General features: G+C 45.6%; 2 protein-coding genes across 9 annotated transcripts in view; one reads left to right on the plus strand and one right to left on the minus strand.

Moving 5' to 3' along the window:
• PALS2 (protein associated with LIN7 2, MAGUK p55 family member) overlaps positions 1-20548 on the plus strand; it is a 387134-nt gene that overhangs the window by 284884 nt on the left and 81702 nt on the right. For all 8 annotated transcript variants that reach the window (XM_073630119.1, XM_073630114.1, XM_073630115.1 and 5 more), the window contains 2 exons: positions 2292-2360; positions 15248-15409. In XM_073630119.1, the coding sequence (XP_073486220.1) occupies positions 2292-2360; positions 15248-15409 (231 nt within the window). The remainder of the gene's footprint in view (positions 1-2291; positions 2361-15247; positions 15410-20548) is intronic.
• GSDME (gasdermin E) overlaps positions 1-20548 on the minus strand; it is a 502502-nt gene that overhangs the window by 20476 nt on the left and 461478 nt on the right. The window lies entirely within an intron of this gene.

A 20548-nucleotide genomic window follows, 5' to 3' on the forward strand; every position in this document is an offset into this window, starting at 1 on the left:
ATGGTATGCAGAGGTCGTAAAGATGGCAGTGGAGGATCTGTGGTCCCTTCCACTAAGTCCAGACCTGCTCTCACAGGGGCCGATATTCCATCCTACTTTACGAATGCTAAATTTAACGGCCTGGCTATTGAGACCCACAGTCTGAAAAGACGTGGGCTTTCCAGGGCAGTTATTTCTACTTTATTACTAGGGAGCCAGCTTCTAGAGCTATATATTATAGAGTCTGGAAAGCTTATGTTTCCTGGTGTGAATCCAAGGGTTGGCACCCTCGGAGATATATTAGAGGCAGAATTCTTGCCTTTCTACAAGTAGGCATAGAGATGAAGTTGGCCCTGAGTACTATTAAGGGCCAAGTCTCAGCCTTGTCAATTTTATTTCAAAGACCACTTGCTACGCATTCTTTAGTCCGGGGTTTCATGCAAGGAGTGATGTGGATTAATCTGCCGGTTAAATCGCCCTTAAGCCCTTGGGACTTGAATTTAGTTTTGTCAGTGTTACAAAAACCGCCATTTGAACCATCACAGCATGTTCCCTTAGTCCTTCTGACTAGGAAGCTGATATTTTTGGTTGCTATATCCTCAGCAAGGAGGGTTTCAGCATTGGCTGCTCTTTCCTGTAAAGAGCCATATTTGATTATTAATGAGGACAGAGTGGTGTTACGCCCTCGTCCAGGCTTTTTGCCAAAAGTGGTTTCAGGCTTTCATCTGAATGAAGATATTGTCCTGCCATCGTTTTTTCCAAAACCATGTTCCAAGGAAGAAAAGTCACTACATTGTCTTGATGTGGTGAGAGCAGTGAAGATCTATTTAAAGAAAACTGCTCAGATTCGTAAGACTGATGTCTTATTTATTCTGTCAGAGGGTCCTAAAAAAGGACAGGCAGCGTTGAAATCCACTGTGGCTAAGTGGATTCGGCAAGTTATAATTCAAACTTATGATTTAAAGGGAAAGATTCCCCCTTTTCAAGTTAAGGCGCACTCTACCAGAGCGGATGGTGCTTCTTGGGCAGTGCGTCACCAGGCCTCCATGTTTCAGATCTGCAAGGCCGCGACTTGGTCTTCAGTGCATACATTTACAAAATTTTATCAAGTAGATGTAAGATGGAATGTGGATATCGCCTTCGGGCGCAGTGTGCTGCAGGCAGCAGTATAATTCCTCAAGGTCTGGGGTACTCTACGGGTTGTGTCTCCCTCCCCTCAAGTAGCATTGCTATGGGACGTCCCACTAAGTAGTTACTTGAGGATCTGTGTCCTATGATGTACGATAAAGAAAATAGGATTTTTAAAACGGCTTACCTGTAAAAATGCTTTTCTTGGAGTACATCATAGGACACAGAGCTCCCGCCCCTCTGTTTTATGGGGTGAGAGTATATTGCTTATATTGCTTGGCTACAAAAACTGAGGACTCCTGGAAGGAGGAGGGGTTATATAGGGGAGTCAACTTCCTGTATTGGTTATACCAGTGTCAACACCTGAAGGTAGGCCCATAACCCACCAAGTAATTACTTGAGGCTCTGTGTCCTATGATGTACTTCAAGAAAAGGATTTTACAAGTAAGCTGTTTTCAAAATCCTATTTTTTAATATTTGCTAAGTTTGTGTATCTTGAAGTATAGAAGATATTTGAATGACGGAACTCTAGCAGGCTAGTTATTCAGCTGAAATAAACAAGTGTGTACCCTTAAGTGAATTCTAAGGGGTAGAAATTACCTTCAAAACAGTGGAAAAGCACCGCCAACCCCAACTTTGTTTCCTTTTTGGATAGAGACAGTAAGGGTTAGAACTTCTGTCAGGTTTCTATTGCAGTCTTTGACACTCCTAGAGTGAAAAGGGATCACAAGAACAGGAAGGCACAGACGGCAACACTATCGTAAGAGGGTCTAGCCTTTCCTATATCATACAAAGAAAAATCATCTCTTTTCAATAGGATAGGATATAAAGAAAAATCTCCAGAATGGGGACACAGGGTCTATTAGTCACATTATTCATCAAGAAGAGATATATTTACTGTAGGTTAAATCAAGGTATGTTACAGTGAGTTGAGACTTTTTATACTCACATTTTTCTTAAAAATCAGGGTATTTTTCTTAGATGTGATATCATGGGGTCTTATTTAACAGAATCCTATAAATCCCAGAATCAAGTTATTTTGTGGTAATTAAATATTTTAACTATGTCAGCAAGGTGGTGTACTGCTTCTGTTAGCATTATGCTTATAAACTCATATTAGTAACTAATGAATGCATACATTGTTTTGTTTTTTTTTTTAACTGAAAGTATACACTTTTTTTCAGGACCGTTTTGTGGTACAATTACAAGCAAGAAAAAGAAAAAGATGATGTATCTCACAACAAAGAATGCAGGTACTGTTCCGTATACTGATTTGCTGGTCATTTATGGAGCATGGAATGCCTCGCCACCTACGGTATGATCGGTTGTCAGCTTTGACAGCTTCCTGGCGGGATAGCTCAGGCAGGTTCGGACTTGTGTCCGAACACGCCTGAGAATATCCCTATTTATAATCCATCAGAAATTAAATTAAACCTTGTACCCCAAATTGGACAAATCTTCTTTTTTTTTTCTGTGATTCTATTCCCCCTTTTTTAAAAGCCATGTAAAAGCAATTAAAACTGCAGCAATAATAAAAAAAAAAAAAAAAAGTTTGTTATAAAGGATATTTATATTACATAGTGCTTAAAAATACAAAATGTTTAATCACTTAGGGTTTACTTGATATGCCACTTGTTGAAGTTATATTAAAGTTTTTTTTTTTTTTAAATAACAAAGGTCATACCTGCTCAGTGTAGTGGGTTTTGCTTAGAGCAGCCCGGATCCTCCTCTTCTTGGTTCCCCCACTGGCGCTCCTGGCCCCTTCCTCCCCCTCCCTCCTGCTAAGTGCCCCCAGAGCATGCAGCTTGCTGTGGGCATATCGAAGCAGGCCCGCACCCTCTCTATTCTCATTGGCTCGCTGGCTGTGAATAAAAGCAGCAAGAGCCTATGGGCTGAGCTGAGGCTCTAATGTACATTAATTGATCACGATGGGGTGCAGGTAAGTATTAGGGGGTCTGATGCACAGAGAAGGTTTTTTACCTTCATGCATAGAATGCATGAAGGTAAAAAACCTTGAGCTTTTAGAACCACTTTAAGCTACACGAGTTGGGTATTTTTCTGTTGTACAATTTACTATTCTTAGATTGCATCCATGTTATAGCATTTTGTGAACACTCTTTTCTCCTCCACATCTGCAATTCCTAGTGATCTTAGGCACCTTTTGACAGATATCACTGTGGAATTAGTGTCTCTCGTTTTAATAGCAATTGACAGTCTTAGTGCTTTTCCAATAAACAGCTTCTGAAACTTGAATTTCTATTTTCTTGGTGTTTTCACTGGGAATATTTAAAGTCAAAACTCCTGTAACCAGCTTAGTGACTTGACCATTTGTATAAAACCACTGTTGCCAGACACCCATAGACCCTCATTAGGAAGCATTATTGTCAATAGCTATTCGTATTTTAGATAAGGTTTTCAAGCTCATAAATTTCAATTAAAGAGAATTGTTCACTCTTTTGCAAAAGGAACAATGAAGTAGACAGCACCAATTCCATTGGGCATAGTGTTTCTTTCCAGACTCTACAAAAATGACTTGCTTAAGTGACCGGCTACATTTTATAGTGCTTGTTGGAATTGTACACCTCTTTTGACATGTGTTTGCATTTAGATAACTAAGGACTAACGCTGGACATACACTGATTGAATTTTTCCCATTTTCTGCTGAATCAACTGAAATTCGATCTGTGGGTGGCCTTGCTCAACAGACTTCAATATGAAGACCGAAGGAGCCAGGCAGTCTAGCGAACAGTGACTGCATCCAATCAGCTGTGTCACTGTTTAAGGCTGTTTGAGTATTCTGACAACCTCAGACTGCCAGAATACAATAGCCATGCAGGGGCCATCTTGGCATCCTTAGCAGTATGTGGTGCAGGTGCCATTTTGCACCTTCTGTGCAGGTGCGGCTGCCATATTGGATGAGCGCATGCATGTGTGGGCATCACTTTCACCTGGAACGCACTGTAGGAGGACACAGTTGGCAGTTCCCTACCACGGATCTCGCAACAATGTTGCTCATTTACAGTGGATTTGTTTTCAGGGTACTAGCCACTGTTTTGAAACCCCAAAATTGCTTTTGGAGGAAGTGCATGTCTTATGGGGGAAGCACTGGACAATGGAGAGAGGCAAAGGCAGCTCAACCAACAGAGAGATGGTATCTTCCCACAATCCCAGGCACTGTTTTGTTTCCTACAGGGGATCAAAGAGCAGCGGATTCCCCTCCAATCATGTCTGAGCAAACTGAGTTTCTCTTTTGTTCATTGACGGATACAGCTCCATCCTCTTGACCGTAGGGTTATATCTTCCTCCTTTCAGGAGAGACTAGGCAAAACATTGCATGTGAAAAAACCAGAACTATACAGTTCCGCCCAGGGGGCTGTCCCTCTGATATAACCCCTCAGCCTGCCTCCTGCAGCTCAGTTTTTTCTGACAAGCAAAGGAGAAGGACCTAGGCTCCCTATCTGGACCATTGGTCCTGGGGTTTTTTTCTGGATTTTGCCTTTTTGCGCAAGATTTTAAGATGCTGTGATCTTCTATCAACAGCCGGCTAAGGGGGCGTGTCCAAGATGTCGGCTTGAGCAGACGTGCTTCCCGGAGCTCTGCTAGAGACTGATCCTGTTACCCTATCCTGCCTGGATTGTCTGCCCCTAACTTGGGCGCCTGGATCCCCTTATGCCGTCCCGATCATCTGCCGGACCGAAGAGCGGTAAGAAGCTCCGTTTTCCCCCAACCACGACTGAGCCTGCCGTGCCCGTAGTGTCTGAAGTGAAAAGCCTGCGCAGCCATTCCAATATGGCCATTCAGACGGCGGTTGAAGAGACTCCTTCTCTGTCTCTCCCTGGTATACCAGAGGTTATAGCAGCAATATCAGCTTGCCAGGCTACCCTGTCAGGGAAAATGGAGGCAGTGCAGACTGATGTTGGACTGATTAGGCAGGATTTGGAGAAGATCCGTGGCCGGCTGGGGGCGGCCGAGCAGAGAGTAGGGCAAGTGGAGGACATTACAGAGGAGCACTCGGTGGCGATTCGGACCTTACAAAATAAAGTGAAGGTCCTGGAATACCGCGCCGAGGATGCCGAGAACCGAAGCAGGCGCAACAATTTGCGTATAGTGGGACTTGCAGAAGGAGCAGAGGGGCAGAATTCAACTGTCTTTGTGGAAGACCTCCTGAGATCCCTGTTCCCTGGCGCTCAGCTATCCCCTTATTTTACTGTGGAGAGAGCGCACAGAGTCCCGCCGCAGCGGGGACTGGCTGGTTCCCCACCCTGCACACTGATCCTGCGCCTGTTAAACTTCAGAGACAGGGATGAACTTCTGCGGGCTGCACGATCGACGAAAGAAATCACATATCAGAATAATCGGTTGCTATTGTTTCCTGACTACACTATTGAAACCCAGAAGCAACGCAGATCTTTTGATGCAGTCAAAGCTGCCATGAGGGCGAAGGGGATTAAGTACAGCATCCTCTTTCCAGCGAAATTGAGAATGGTGGATGGCGAGACGGTACGTTTCTTCACCAATCCTAGAGAAGCTTCCTCGTGGTTGGAGTCACTGCCCTCCCTGAAGTGAGCGATTTACTACATTCAAGTACCTGAATTTTGGCGGCATCACTACACCTAGAAGTTTTGAGTTGGGGAGTGAAACTCATACTGGTTTTGTTCCTACAGTTATTTTGATCCCAATGCCCCCCCGGTTCTAGGGGCTGCCTTTATTAAAGGGCTGCCTTTATTAATAAGAAGACACATTAAGCACTCAGCCCATACAGAGCTGATGGTTTTGGGGTCCCTGGATTCGTTGCGGGGGATGGTGACAGTCCTCCTGTCAGTTTTGAAGGCAGAACACCATAGGATTGACATCCTTAATAACTCCAGGACGTTATCTATCTAATCATCTAATCATCTATCTAATCATTTCAAGTTTTGTGCCCCTGGTTAATCCAGGTGAACTATATATACCTCTATACGTTTGGATACATATGGTTCTCTAGCATCTCCTATTGGGAGGTAGGGTGGCCCCTGGCTGACTTGGATTGCGGTCCCCCCTCTGTGTATTTGAGGTAGGGGGGTGACTGACTTTCTATTAGCTGGACCGGGACACGCCTCACTGAGTGAGATACTCTAGCAGACTTTGGGGTTTGGGGAACTATGCATGATCCCAGTTTCAAGGGTCTTGTTGGTTTTGGTTTAGTTTTTTTGTTTTTCACGGTGAATTTTTCTCAAGCTCTCTCTGTAGTAATAACCCTCATCTTTGGCTGTGGTACAGAGTTATGTGACAAGATAGTTCTGCAGCTCGTGTGGCTGTGGGCAATGGTGTCTGGTCTTCCGCCTGGGTGGTTGACCCTGCCCACGATCTTGGGGCAGGGTGGTAGTTACTGCCTCTTCATTGCTCTTCTATACGCGTACTATGGCTAGTTTTTCAATACTTTCCTGGAATGTCCGGGGACTTAATTCAGCTGTTAAGCGTTCTCTGGTTTTCAATTATCTTAAAAAGTATGCCCCGCACATCTGTATATTACAGGAGACCCACCTGGTGGGATCCCGAGTCCTTGGCCTCAGAAGGGCCTGGGTGGGCTCACATTATCACGCTACATACTCCAGCTACTCTCGGGGAGTAAGTATTTTGGTACACCGATCCCTTTCATTTCGGCTTCAGGATGTTAAAACTGACCCAGGCGGAAGATATGTCATCATACATGTGATAATTGCCAATGCCTCATATGTGATTGTGGGACTTTATCTCCCGCCCCCTGCAGATATGTCCCTCCTGTATGATATTATGCGTATAGCTATAAAATCAACAGCCGGCTGGTTGACAGGCTGGATAAATATAGATCCTTGTAGTCTCCCCAGCCTGGCCATCGAGCGTGTGCAGGCCCTAGCTACGCGCTGGGTCGGCCACGACATGCCCCTCTGGCTTCAGGGGCGGCCGGTGAGCTCCAAGCTCCAGGGCACACACAAGACTGGACTACAAATGTCTGCCACAGTGTGCCGTGGCCCGCAGCCACTCCGTACTGCTCGGTTGTGGGTCTGTGATGGGATGTCCCTGGCTCATCAGGAGGGTAAGTACAGCTCTTCCTGTCTCGGCAGGACTGAGCAGCTGGGTATGTCCTGGGAGGTCGATTAGGGGGGTCCCTCTTCTCCCTTTCTTCTCTCCCTGTCCCTGCTCCCCCCCCGTGGGGGATGCTGCAAACTAGCGGTGTGTGTACCTGTGCAGGGGTCCTCCGGGGGGGGGGGGGGGGCTCTTATCCCTGATGGGGGGGTTGTGCTGGCTGTCTGTGTCCCTGATACTGTGTTTCTGAGTGTCTGCGGGCTTCTGTGTGCTGCCCTCATAACGCTGTTCGGTGCCATTATCTAGGTACATCCCTGTGTACAGTTGTGATGTCGGCCATTTTCTGTTAGCCCTGTGAAAAACGTGGGTGGCGGCCATTTTCCCAGAGTTCGGGGGCCATTTTCCTGTGTTTTTTTTTGTCCTATGTACAGGACGCCAGGCGGTCATTTTCTTGTAGCCTTGCACACTTTTTCTCCACACAGCGCTATTTCCTGGGCTCAGAACGGCACAGTTTTCCTTCCAGGACACCTGTGCATTCTGAATGCACAGGATACAGCCAGCAGCAGCACGGCATAGCTCTCGGTCAGGGTGGTGAGTCCTGTGGTGGGAACTCCTCAGTCTGTAGCAGCTAGGAGGGTGGGGTTATACACCTTGTCCTAAGTCCCCAAGGGTGGCAGACAGGAAGGGTCAGCATGGCGTCAGAACCTGGTATTTCTTCCCAAGATCTCCCTGCAATTGCAACTGGCTCATCTGCAAATAGTGCGGTGCCTTTGGAAGCTTTGTCGGCAGGCCTTGAATCGTTCGTTGCCATGGTGGAGACGGCGTACGGGCACAAGGGGGGTAAGAAACGGTCCCTGCCCCCCAATCCTCCAGGGAGAGCTCTGATTCAGACTCGGGCCCCGCAGTGACTGGCGGCCCCTGTTCTGATGTGTCAGAGGACGCTGACCAGGACTGATCGCATAGTGAGGATGATTCCGGGTCCGCGCAGGAAAAATCGCTAGTTGGAGCACTTATCACCGCTGTGCGTGATACCCTGAAAATACAGGATGCGGCAGGATCCTCTGCCGAGGTGGTGGTCCCTTTTGGGTCCCGTAAGCCAGCCTGTACACCTAAGGTGTTTCTGTATCTGACTGACTTTGATAAGTTCATATACAAGGAATGGGGTGGCCCGCAACGGACCTTTTTGGTCCCAAAACTAATGGCTGTGCTTTACCCCTTTGAGGAGAGAATTCATAGGAAATGGTCGGCTCCCCCGGTCATGGACCCCCCAGTGTCCAGGTTAAACAAAGTAACCACGATCCCGGTAGAAGGGACTCCTGCATTTAAGGATCCTACCGACAGGATGGTCGAGGCAGTGGCCCAATCCATCTTTACGGTAGCGGGATCAGCGCTACGACCGGTACTGGCCACGGCATTTGTGTCGCAGACCCTTACTGAATGGGCGAAACTATTGCACCGTGAATTGGAGAAACAGCAGTCTCCTCCTGTCTGCGTGGAACTAGCAGACCAATTGGTGCAAGGCCTTAAGTATGTCTGTGATGCGGCCCTTGATACACTTCCCTTGCTCTCCAGAGTAGCAGTATCAGCAGTGGTGCTGCGGCCCCTGATATGGCTGAAATGGTGGTCTGCGGACCAGGCATCTAAAAAAAAAAAAGCCCTGACGGATTTGACTTTCCTTGGTGAACGGCTTTTTGGAGCCTCGCTAGATGACATTATTAAGAATGTGGTGGGAAGAGCACTTTGCTCCCACAGTCCAGGAAGGGTAAGGAGCCAAGCCGCAGGCAAGGGCCCTCCTTTTCCGCTCAAAAGAGGCTTTTTCGTCCGCCCGGGACCTCAGGTAAATGTTCCCAGTCCGACAGGGCGACTACTGAGGGACAGAAGCGTCCCTGGCCTCGCAAGCCCGTGAGCAGCAGTGCTACCGCATGAATGTTTGCCCCCGCCCAACACACGGGTGGGGGGTTGCCTTCGGGAGTTTGCAGTTCGGTGGGCCTCTTGGCTGTCCGACAAATGGGTCTGCGAACTGATTTCATCGGGCTACAAGATAGTTTCTCTCGGTCACCAAACAGATTTTTTCCCTCCAGCATACCCTTACTCCCGGCTCGGAAACTACTCAGCCGTGGGGTGATAGTGCCTGTTCCAGTAACAGAAAGGTTTCGCTCCGTAGTCACTGCACTCCATCAGGGAGACTCTCTGGCGTTTCCAGGACGCTTACCTGCACATACCCATATGCCTCAGGCATCAGAGGTTTCTGCGATTTTCAGTAGGGGAAGACCACTACCAGTTTGTGGCTCTCCCTTTTGGTCTGGCTTCAGCACCCCGAGTCTTTACCAATGTATTGGCTCCAATTTTGGCTTTGTTGCGACAACATGGGATCGTGATCGTGGGTTACCTAGACAAACTCCTTCTTAGAGCAACTTCCGCCTCAGAATTAAGGGAGGACGTGGCGATCACCATGCACACTACAAGAGTTTTTGGTGGGTGTTGAACCTCAAGAAGTCGGTGCTAGTGCCGACTCAGCGTCTGGAGTACCTAGGCTTACTGCTGGACTCCGTGGAAGCGAGAGTGTTTCTCCCTTAAGACAAGCTGCAGACTCTCAGGACCGCGGTGAAGCAGTTGAGGAGCCGCAGGTGGTCATCGCTACGTTTCTGCATGCGAGTTCTGGGCCTTATGGTGGCTTCCTTCAAGGCGGTACAGTACACCCAATTTCACAGCAGAGTCTTGCAGAGGGAGATATTTTCGAAATGGGACAAATCTCCGTTATCCCTGGATCGTCAGATTCGGGTGAGCCAGTTAGTCAGGGACTCTCTTTGGTGGCTGAGATCTCCGGCCCTCAGGAAATCGTTCCTACCTCTTCATTGGACGGTGATCACAACAGAAGCCAGCCTGACAGGCTGGGGTGGAGTATTGGGAGTACAATCGACACAGAGCCTCTGGTCGAAGGAGGAATCCCAGTTACCGATCAATGTGCTCGAGCTTCGAGCGATCAGGCTATGCCTCTCCACATGGTCGTTGAGACTACAAGGACGTCCGATCAGGATCCAGTCAGACAACGCCATGGCGGTGGCATATGTCAACCATCAAGGAGGAACGAGAAGCTCGGCCGCAGCACGGGAGGTCACTCACATCCTTCGGTGGGCAGAGCGACATGTACCGGCCCTGTCGGCCATATACATCCTGGGAGTAGAAAACTGTCAGGCAGACTATCTAAGTCGTCAGATGCTGGACCCAGGACAATGGGCTCTGCATCCGGAGGTGTTCAGGCTTCTTTGCCTGTGGTGGGACACACCAGATGTGGACCTTCTGGTCTCTTGGCTCAATCGAAAGGTGCGGAGGTTCGTGTCCAGGACAAGAGATCCTTGGGCAGACTCGTCAGACGTGTTGGTGGCTCCATGGGAGCAGTACTGGCTGATTTACGCCTTTCCTCCACTCAAACTGTTACCACGTCTGCTCCGTAGAGTGGTGGCCCAGGGGATCCCAGTCATACTGATTGCCCCGGATTGGCCTCGGCGTCCTTGGTATGCCGACCTGATACGCCTGGTGGCAGATACTCCTTGGCGGTTGCTGGTGCGAAAGGACCTCCTATCGCAAGGTCCGATACTTTATCCTGCTTTACCGTTGCTGGCTTTAACGGCGTGGTTGTTGAAAGCCAGGTGCTAAGGAACCAGGGTCTGTCGGACTCGGTCATTTCCACTATGCTGAGGGCAAGGAAATCTTCTTCCCGGAAGATATATCATTGTACATGAAAGGCTTATATCTCCATGTGTGAGGAGATGGGGTGGTGCCCATGTACTTATTTGGTGGCTAGAGTCCTGCTGTTCTTACAGCGAGGAGTGGACCAGAAGTTGGCCTTGAGCACCGTTAAGGGACAGATTTCAGCTTTGGCTGTTTTTTTTCCAACGACCTCTGGCGTCTCACTCGTTGTTACGCACTTTTGTGTAAGGGGTTCGGCATGTTCCTCCGGTGCGTCCACCTCTACCTCCGTGGGATCTGAACCTGGTGCTGTCGGCGCCCTTTGAGAACATCAGGGAAATTCCCTTGTTGACCCTGTCTCAGAAAGTGGTCTTTTTAGTGGCTATTACATCTGCCAGGAGGGTTTCAGAGCTGGCGGCCTTGTCTTGCAAGTCGCCCTATCTGATTATCCACAGGAATAAGGTGGTGTTGCGTCCGCAACCTTTTTTGCCGAAGGTGGTTTCGGCCTTCCACCTTAATGAAGACATTGTGTTACCATCTCTGTGTTCTAAGCCGACGCACCCTAAAGAGGTGGCCCTCCATTCCCTGGACGTGGTCCGGGCTCTAAGAGTATATCTGTCTGCCACGACTCCCTTCCGGAAGTCAAATTCACTGTTTGTTTCGGTGGCTGGTCCGAAAAAAGGGCTAGCGGTCTCGTCAACTACCATTTCCAGGTGGATCAGGCAGATCGTGGTCCAGGCTTACGCCTTGAAGGGGCAGGCGCCCCCCTTTCCTGTCACAGCCCATTCCACTAGGGAAATTGGGACTTTTTGGGCTTTCCGACATCAAGCGTCAGTTTCCCAAGTGTGTAAGGCGGCGACTTGGTCATCCGTTCACATCTTTACCAAGTTCTACAAAGTTGATGTAAGCGCATCTTCGGATGCTTGCTTTGGCCGCAAAGTTTTGCAGGCGGTCGTGTAATGTTGCAATTTACATTCTTTTCTTTTGTTGGACAAAGTTCATGTTGTTGTCCACGCAGTTTGATGCATTTGTCGACCGCAGACTCTACTGCGGTTGATTCAGAGGGTAACTCCTCCGTTTAGGTAGCACTTCTGGTTGTGGGTGAAGTTCTGTTTTGCTGTTCCCACCCTTCGTTATAACACTGCTTGGAGACGTCCCTACGGTCAAGAGAATAGAGCTGTGTCCGTCAATGAATGAAAGAGAAAATACGATTTTTGTACTCACCGTAAAATCCTTTTCTCTGGAGTTCATTGATGGACACAGCACCCACCCCTCCTTTTGATTACGTTATACTGCTTGTTGACGTACTGAGCTGCAGGAGGCAGGCTGAGGGGTTATATCAGAGGGACCGCCCCCTGGGCAGAACTGTATAGTTCTGTTTTTTTCACATGCAATGCATGTTCTGCCTAGTCTCTCCTGAAAGGAGGAAGATATAACCCTACGGTCAAGAGAATGGAGCTTTGTCCGTCAATGAATTCCAGAGAAAAGGATTTTACGGTGAGTACAAAAATCCTATTTTTCCACCCAGATGCATTCCCTGAGAAGGGATATTGCAACATTTTTCAAAAGATCAGCTAAAAAGGGTAGGGCTTTCAGCCCCTCAGTTTCCTCTCAAACTTCTGATTTAACCTTTGGCCTGGTTTGATCTGAAAGAGGATGGTGTACAAAGGGGGGACTCTTCTGTGGAAGAAGATCCTTCTGCCATGGTGCTGCCAAAATTGAAAGATACAGTTTCCGTATCACAAGTACACAGATGTGCAAGTTAGGTTCTGCTGTGCCTGAGGGCCTGAAAGTGACAAGTATGGTTTCTGGGGGACAGAAAAACACAACTGTTTCTTGTTCACACCTTAAGTGAAGGATGTTTTGTAAAAGGATTGCAAACACCCAGAAAAAATATAAATTCTCCTAAGTGCTTTACCCAACAACATCTCTTTGAGGGATTCTCAAAGAAAAATGGGTTGTTCCCGAGGTCGATCCAGCGATCTCTTGTCTTTATAAGATCCCCATGGTTCCAGTTGAGGACTTACCTTCTTTCATGGACCCAGTGAATAAGCGCTATAAGGCCCTGCTCAAGGCCTCATTTCCTTGTCCAGACCGACAGCACAACCAATTGAGGTTGCTGTGACGGTATGTCTGACACTTAGAGTATAGTTCAGGCGTCTAGCTAGAAACTCTAGCCATAGCCCCTTCTTCCAGTGTCATTTGGACCCATTTCCAGCAGCCTTGCTCTGTTGAATGAGCGATGTGATCCTCAGTTATATCATATTTACTTCTGTCTGCCTTGGACACTGATGTTGGCTCTGTTGCAACCCTGGGGTTTTCACATCCAAGGATACCTGGATGAACTGGTTTTACAAGAAAGGTACGTTTGTGCCTTAAGGGAGAACCTCCAACAGACGATTCAGGTCTTGGATTCTCAACATGTGGGAGCAAGCTCAGATCCTTTGGTCTGCTGCAAATCCCTTTATTATACATTAAGGTTTGGGACTTCATGGTGACCACATTCAAACCAGTCCCATATGCTCCATGACATTTCAGACCCTGCAGTACAACATTCTTTTAAACTGGAACAGGTCGACCCTGTCCCTGGACCATCTTATGCGCTTGCAGTGCAGAGCCAGGAATACTCTGATATGGTAGATGTCAAATCCATCACTGGAATGGGGCAGATTCTTCTATCCACTAGATTATCTAGATACTGTAGTTCTCACTATGGATGCCAGCCATTCTGGACCCTGGATGTGGACCTTTTGATGTCAAGTTCAACGAGAAACTGGAGCACTTTGTGTCCTGAACAAGGGATCTTCTAGAGGTGTCAGTGGATGCTCTGGTGACTACATGGGATCAATTCTATCGGATTTATGCCTTAACCCCGCTCTAGTTGTTACCATTTCTGCTTCACAGGAACGAGATGGACAGAGCTATGAGGATTCTAGTGGCCCCAAATTGGCCAAGAAGGGTTTGGTTTGCAAATTATTTGCATGAAAACGGAGCTGCCCTGGCCTCTTCTGGATTGTCCAGACTTTCTGCTACAAGGTCCCATTTACTATCCTTCATGGTCGCTGGCTTTAACATAGCTGTTGAGTTGCATGACATAAAAGAATGGAGTGTTTTTGGAATTTGTGATTTCCAAATTTTCCAAAGAGAGTCTAAGTCTTGTAAAGTATACTGGAAGATGTATTTCTATTGGTGCTAGCAGTACCTTCATCCTCACCATTATTCTGTGGACAAGTTGCTTGCCTTCCTGCAGTCAGGTCTGGGTCACAACCAGTTTGTTCCAGAGACCCCTGGACTCTCACTCCGTGATGAAGGCGATGACAGGGACATCTTGGTACTTTCTGTTGGTGCTCTTGGTCCTCCAAAAGTGCCCTTTTGGTGAATCTTACCTGTAAGTGGGCATTGCTAGTGGCTGGTACGTCCTGATAAGTTTCAGGACTGGTTACTCTGTCCTGTTCGAGGAACTCTTTCTGGTGTTGCATTAAAACAAAGTAGTTTTGGGGCCATATGCTTCCTTTTTTACCAAAATTGGCGTCTGACCTCCACTTAAATAAGGATGTTTTGCCCTCCCTTTGCCCTTCTCCTAAGGGCCCAAAGGAGGCAGCCCTCCACTGTCTGGCTGTGGTGTGAAGTGTAAAGGTTTGCATTGCAGCCACGGCCTCTATCCAAAAATCTGATTTGCCTTTTATTTTGCCCAATAGAGCCAAAAAGAGTTCTTCGCCAGGTCATTTCTTGTGCCCATTTTCTGAGGAGTAAGGCACTTCCTTTACCAATTAAGGCTCATTTTATTAGGCCTTTTGACACATCTTGGGAGTTTCAGCATCAGGCTTTTCTGGGGAGCAGCTTTGCAAGGCTGCTACTTGGTCTTCTGTGAATACTTTTTATTGACCTGATTCCAGTTTCTGACGTAAAGTTTTACAGTTGTTTGACCTTGTTTAGACCTTTGTTTCTTGAGGGTCTGTTGAATGAATTTTTGTTGCCCAAGTTACCCTCCCTTATTACTGCTTTGGGACAACCCACCTGTTAAGATTGACAGCCTGTGGTCTACACTGCATGATAAAGAAAATGTAATATTTTGCGTATCTGTAAAATCCTTTTCTTGGAGCGCTGGACTGTCCCCTTTGTATTTTTGTTCCTTAATGGCTTGCTACAAAACTGAGGATCATGGTGGGAGGGATTATATGGTGGAGAGTTAAAGCTTTGAGTGGCTTTGCCAGTACCTGATTACCTGAAGGTGCGGAATTTACCCATCCATTATGATTTACAGCCTGTGTCCTGCACTGTTCTCAAAGGGAAGGATTTTACAGGTACGTAAAAGGAAAAAAAATAGAATTTTCTATTTAGTGAGTATTTGTTTGATTCTCCACTTCATATATAAAGTTTATTTCTTCTGTCTCCACTATTCCAGAATTTGACCGCCATGAGATACAGATATATGAAGAGGTAGCCCGAATGCCTCCTTTTCAAAGAAAAACGTTGGTTTTAATTGGAGCTCAAGGTGTGGGACGCAGAAGCTTGAAAAATAGACTGATTGTCATGAATCCTACCCAGTTTGGAACGACTGTTCCATGTAAGTTATAGTACTATAACAAAGCAAATGACTTGTCCATGTTCCTAGGCAAATAAAGGCAGTCTGTGTGTGTTAAACCTAACACCTATGTTTTTTTTTTTTTTTTAAAGTAAATCACTATGTTTTACAGTAATGAGGAAGGAATGTTCAAGGCTCATGTTTTTGTTTATAGGAAAAAAACTCATCAGATACCTCAAAATTATTTAAGCCGGCCATGCATGGATTGAAATGTGACTGGTTCAGCGAGGACCAGCCGAATTACGATCCATGTATTGGCACCCTATTGATCGACTTGTGTACAAACAGCCTGTCTGATTTTTACCGTTCAGTGCTACCAGCTATAGCTGACCTGCTAATCATTATGTTCTGTAGGTGGGGAGGTATTCCCCCACCTACACTGACTGTTGATGGGGGAATTAAGCAACTTGCTTTCCTTCCACCACAGGAAGAAAAAAATGCATAATCTTATGGCCCACATTAGGTATGTTGTTGCATCACCTGTCTAGTTTGTAGAACTATAAGGCTTCATGTACACACAGCCTACTTTGAGCGCCAGCCGTGGGAATGCGCAAAATGCGGCAAAATTACCAGCGGTCAAAACGTTCCTATCCTGAATGCGATTCTTCCATGTTCAGGAAAGGGAGGTTGAAGCTCCCCTAACCACAGCAGCTCTTAAACTCTGGTGAAAGCCTATGTGTACATGGACACGCAAGCATTTATGGAATTGAGTTTAGAAGCTTTGGCAAAAAAACACCAAAAGCTCCTAAGGAGCTGTAGTGTACATGAATCCTAAGGGTGTGTGTAACTAGTTATTAGTGTAATTGTAGTTCCTATGATGTTTGTTTGCTTTACCTTCTAATGATGGGCTCACATGTTGTGGCTGCAGTTTGTAGAGTCATGGCTGATTATTTCCCCTATGACTAGGTATTAATCCACCTAGCTTGTCCCTAGGAACAGGCAACTACTTCTTCCTGGGTCACAGTGTCCAGTGCATGCCTTGCCATTTCGTCTGTGCTGCTTCACAAATATGGGAATGCTAATGTGATGAAACTGATCTCTTCCAGCATTGTAAGCTTTAATTCCTCTGCCTGTTTGTGGATGTGTCAGACCTAATTACGGTTTAGCTCTCACCTGCATCAGTGCTAGATTGTGAGACCCAGGGATTGTGGGCCATGTTGTTTTTTCACATTAAATGTTTGCAGACTACAAATAGAGGTCATGAATTAACCTGTGCAGTGCCATGCAGCATGCCTCATGTTTGAACACAAATAGAAACTTCTAACAAGAAAAACATTCCAAGGGAATGTAAAAGTTTACTCTACTGCAAAATGTGCATATGGGGCCACAAATGACTCCATGAAACTATATGATCAATGCAATGAATTTCCTAAGATAGTACAGTGAGGAAAATAATTATTTGATCCCCTGCAGATTTTGCAAGTTTGCCCACAAATGCTATAAATTTAAGTTGCAGTTCAGTGAGTAAAATAAGTGTTTGATCCCCAAGCAAAACATGACTTGGCGGAGAAAACCTTGCTGGTAAGCACAATCGTAAGATGTTTCTTGTAGTTGGTGACCAGGTTTGCACACATCTCAGGAGAGCTTTTTGTCCACTCTGTTTTATGGATCGTCTCTAAATTCTAAAGGTTTCTTGGCTGTCGCTTGGCAACTCGAAGTTTCAGCTCCCTCCACAACTTTTCAATAGGGAGCTGAAACTTATTTATTTATTTATTTCAGGTACTTATATAGCGCCGTCAATTTACGCAGCGCTTCACATATACATTGTACATTCACATCAGTCCCTACCCTCAAGGAGCTTACAATCTATGGTCCCTAACTCACATTCATACATACTAGGGACAATTTAGACAGGATCCAATTAACCTACCAGCATGTCTTTGGACTTCAATGTACTACTTCGTTAGCCACTCCTTTGTTGCTTTGGTGGTATGTTTTGGGTCATTGTCATGCTTGAAGTCCCATCCACGACTCATCCTCAATGTTTTGGCTGAAGGAAGAAGGTTCTCATCCAAGAATTTACAATACATGGCCCCGTCCATTGGCCCCTCAATGCGGCAAAGTCAGCCTGTACCTTTAGCAGAGAAACAGCCCTAAAGCATCATGTTTCCACCTCCGTGCTTGAATGTAGGGATGGTGTTCTTAGAGTCATAGCATTTTTCTTCCTCCAAACACGGCGAGTTGGGGTAATGCCAAAGAGCTAAACTTTGGTCTCATCTAAAGACAGTACTTTTCGCTCAGTTCTTCTCTGAATCATTTAGATGTTCATTGGCATGACTGTACATGTGCCCTTTCGAGGAGGGGGACTTTCTCTGTTTGGAGGAAGGAAAATATTTACTATGACCGCAAGAACACCATCCCTACAGTCAAGCACGGAAGTGGAAACATTATGGTTTGGGGCTGTTTCTCTTCTGAAGGGTTAGACTGACTTTGCCACATTGAGGGGCCAATGGATGCGGCCAGAATACTGAGGATGGATCATGAATGGGTCTTTTAGCATGACAATGACCCAAAACATTTCACCGAGGCAACAATGGTGTGGTTTGCAAAGAAACACATTAAGGTCATGGAGTGGCCTAGCCAGTCTCCAGACTTAAATCCTCTAGAAAATGTATTGAGGGAGTTGAAACTTCGAGTTGCCAAGCGACAGCCAAGAAACCTTAAGGATTTAGAGAAGATCTGTAAAACAGAGTGGACCAAAATTCCTCCAGAGATGTGTGCAAACCTGGTCACCAATTACAAGAAACATCTTACCTTTTATGCTTACCAACAAGGGTTTCTCTACCAAGTACGAAGTCATGTTTTTTTTAATCACTGAACTGCAACTCCATTTATAACATTTGTATTGTGTTTTTTTTCTGGATTGTTGGTTGACATTCTGTCTCTATCATTTAAAATACAGCTATGATGGCAATTATAGACCCTTCATTTCTTTGTAAGTGGGCAAACTTGCAAAATCTGCAGGGGATCAAATAATTATTTTCCCCACTGTAGGTATGTTTTTCAGAGAATATGTTCTCAAGAGATTGAGCCGTAGATTCTGATCAGTTAAAGATAAATCCACATGACCAAGTAAACAAGTAAGAGGGTCAACCAACAAGGTAACCCCCTAAAGGCCCATTAAGAGTGTCTACCACTTCAATCCGGTATCTTCTCACTTTGGGACAACGCTATAGAAGATAAATAAGGGACCCAGATACGTGTCTACATCTAGCACAGCAAGGGTCATCTTTCAGACCGATTTTTAAATAAAAATTCAGGACTTCTATAAACTACCAGTATATAAAATAATTACCTGTGTAAGTCTGTGAGTGGGAGATAAGGAAACCCTCTGAAGGGATTGTAGGATATCCTCCCAGCTATCATTAGGAATAGAACCTATATCTTTCTCCCATCGAGACCTACATAACAAAGGAAACCTCAAAATATTCATGGTAGGTATCTGATATCAGTCCCTTAGTTGATAAAGCATTAACTATAGTGTTAATGAGAGGCATGGAGGAAAAATAAACCTATTCCGAATTCCACCACTTACAATTAACCTCAAATTCTGCCACTAATTATGTGAACGATTTTTAAGTACCCCTATCATGGAGAAGTTCCAGGGTACATATTCATGCTTTTTCCCATCTCTGGAATCCCTGGAGCTTACACATTTCAGGAAAAAGGGGATTATCCTAAATGGGGGTGAATTTAGTAAAGGAGAATATCCCCAGTAATTTTTTTGTCGTTTCCCATGTTTTGCACATAAAGAAAAAAGTAGGAAAAGATACCAGCAAAGCCCTTAAAACTGGCATCTGAAAAGAATATGAAGATCGGTGACCATAACTAATAAACGAGCATAGGCTGTAGGAAGATTTGGAGGACATCTCAGAGTTACACCCCGCTAGATGTTGTAGCTGGGCTGATTAAAAAAAGTATATCCATGGATTAGGAACCACTAAAACTCCTGCATCAATAGGATATTGTGAAAATTCTAATTTTATCCTCGGTGACTTCCTTCTCCAGATCGGGTCCCAAAATATAGTAATAACCCTTGCAAAGATCCTCAGGGTAACCATGTAAGGGAGTTATGTAGAAAACACAGCAACTGAGGCAACCTAATCATTTTAAGCAAATTATTCCAGCAACAGAAAGCGGTAACTTGTACCACACTTTACGTCTCTTTAGAAATTTTAGAAAGTAAATGGAGAAAATTGTCTAGGATGTAATCTCTAGGGGAGTTGGACATTAACCCCAAGTATTTGAGCAAAGGAATTACATTAAAGTGGAGCACCTCCCAAAAGGGGAAGCTCCGCTTGTTTGCTTCCTCCCCCCCTCCACTGCCACATTTGACACCTTTCAGGGGGATAACGGATACCTGTCAAAATCAGGTACCCGCTCCCACTTTCCGGTAAGATCACCACAATTGTGCGGCGATCTACGAAATTTCCTGCTCATCACCGCCTCTTCGAATTCCTGCAAGGTGATGGGGACATTTAACAGTCCTTGATCTTCTAATGAAAATACTGTACGGAAAATTGCATCAAGATAATTTTGAAGATCTTCATTTGTGTAGGTAACTCCGCTAGAGTATATATGGTCTGTTAAAAACTTTTGCTGACCCCCAAAATAGCCTCAGTCTGGGTGTGAGTGTGGCCCGTCTCATCTTTTACTGCAGTAGCATAAAGTATCTTTTCCTGAGAACAAATCATTCTTTGGCCTGGCTTTTCTATCCAACAGCAATATGGTAACTGTTGCATCTGCCATGTTCCTAAAGATGGACTGCGCCAGTAATGACTGTGTAAATGCTTGTGGCAGTCTAAACAGTAATGTGAGCATACTGAACCACTAATGAATTCAGTGAAGTTCCAGACTCACTCCCAGTACACAGGAATATGGGTGTACTTGTTTACATGGCAATATTTGTGTTTGCTTTATATTGAAAATGTAATGGTGCAAAAGTACTCTAAGCTACTTTTCCTATGCGTTTTAAAGAATAGGCCCTGAAAGTGTAACATTTTATTGTTGGAAGCCTACATACTGGAAAGATTGATATGTTATATGTAGAATGTTTCTTATTCCTTGTAATTCACTTAATCCAGGTGGTGAAGGCAGTGCCAATATTAAAGTGGTTTTAAA

This window comes from Aquarana catesbeiana, linkage group LG05 (genome assembly GCF_042186555.1).
Source record: "Aquarana catesbeiana isolate 2022-GZ linkage group LG05, ASM4218655v1, whole genome shotgun sequence".
Lineage (NCBI taxonomy): Eukaryota > Metazoa > Chordata > Amphibia > Anura > Ranidae > Aquarana > Aquarana catesbeiana.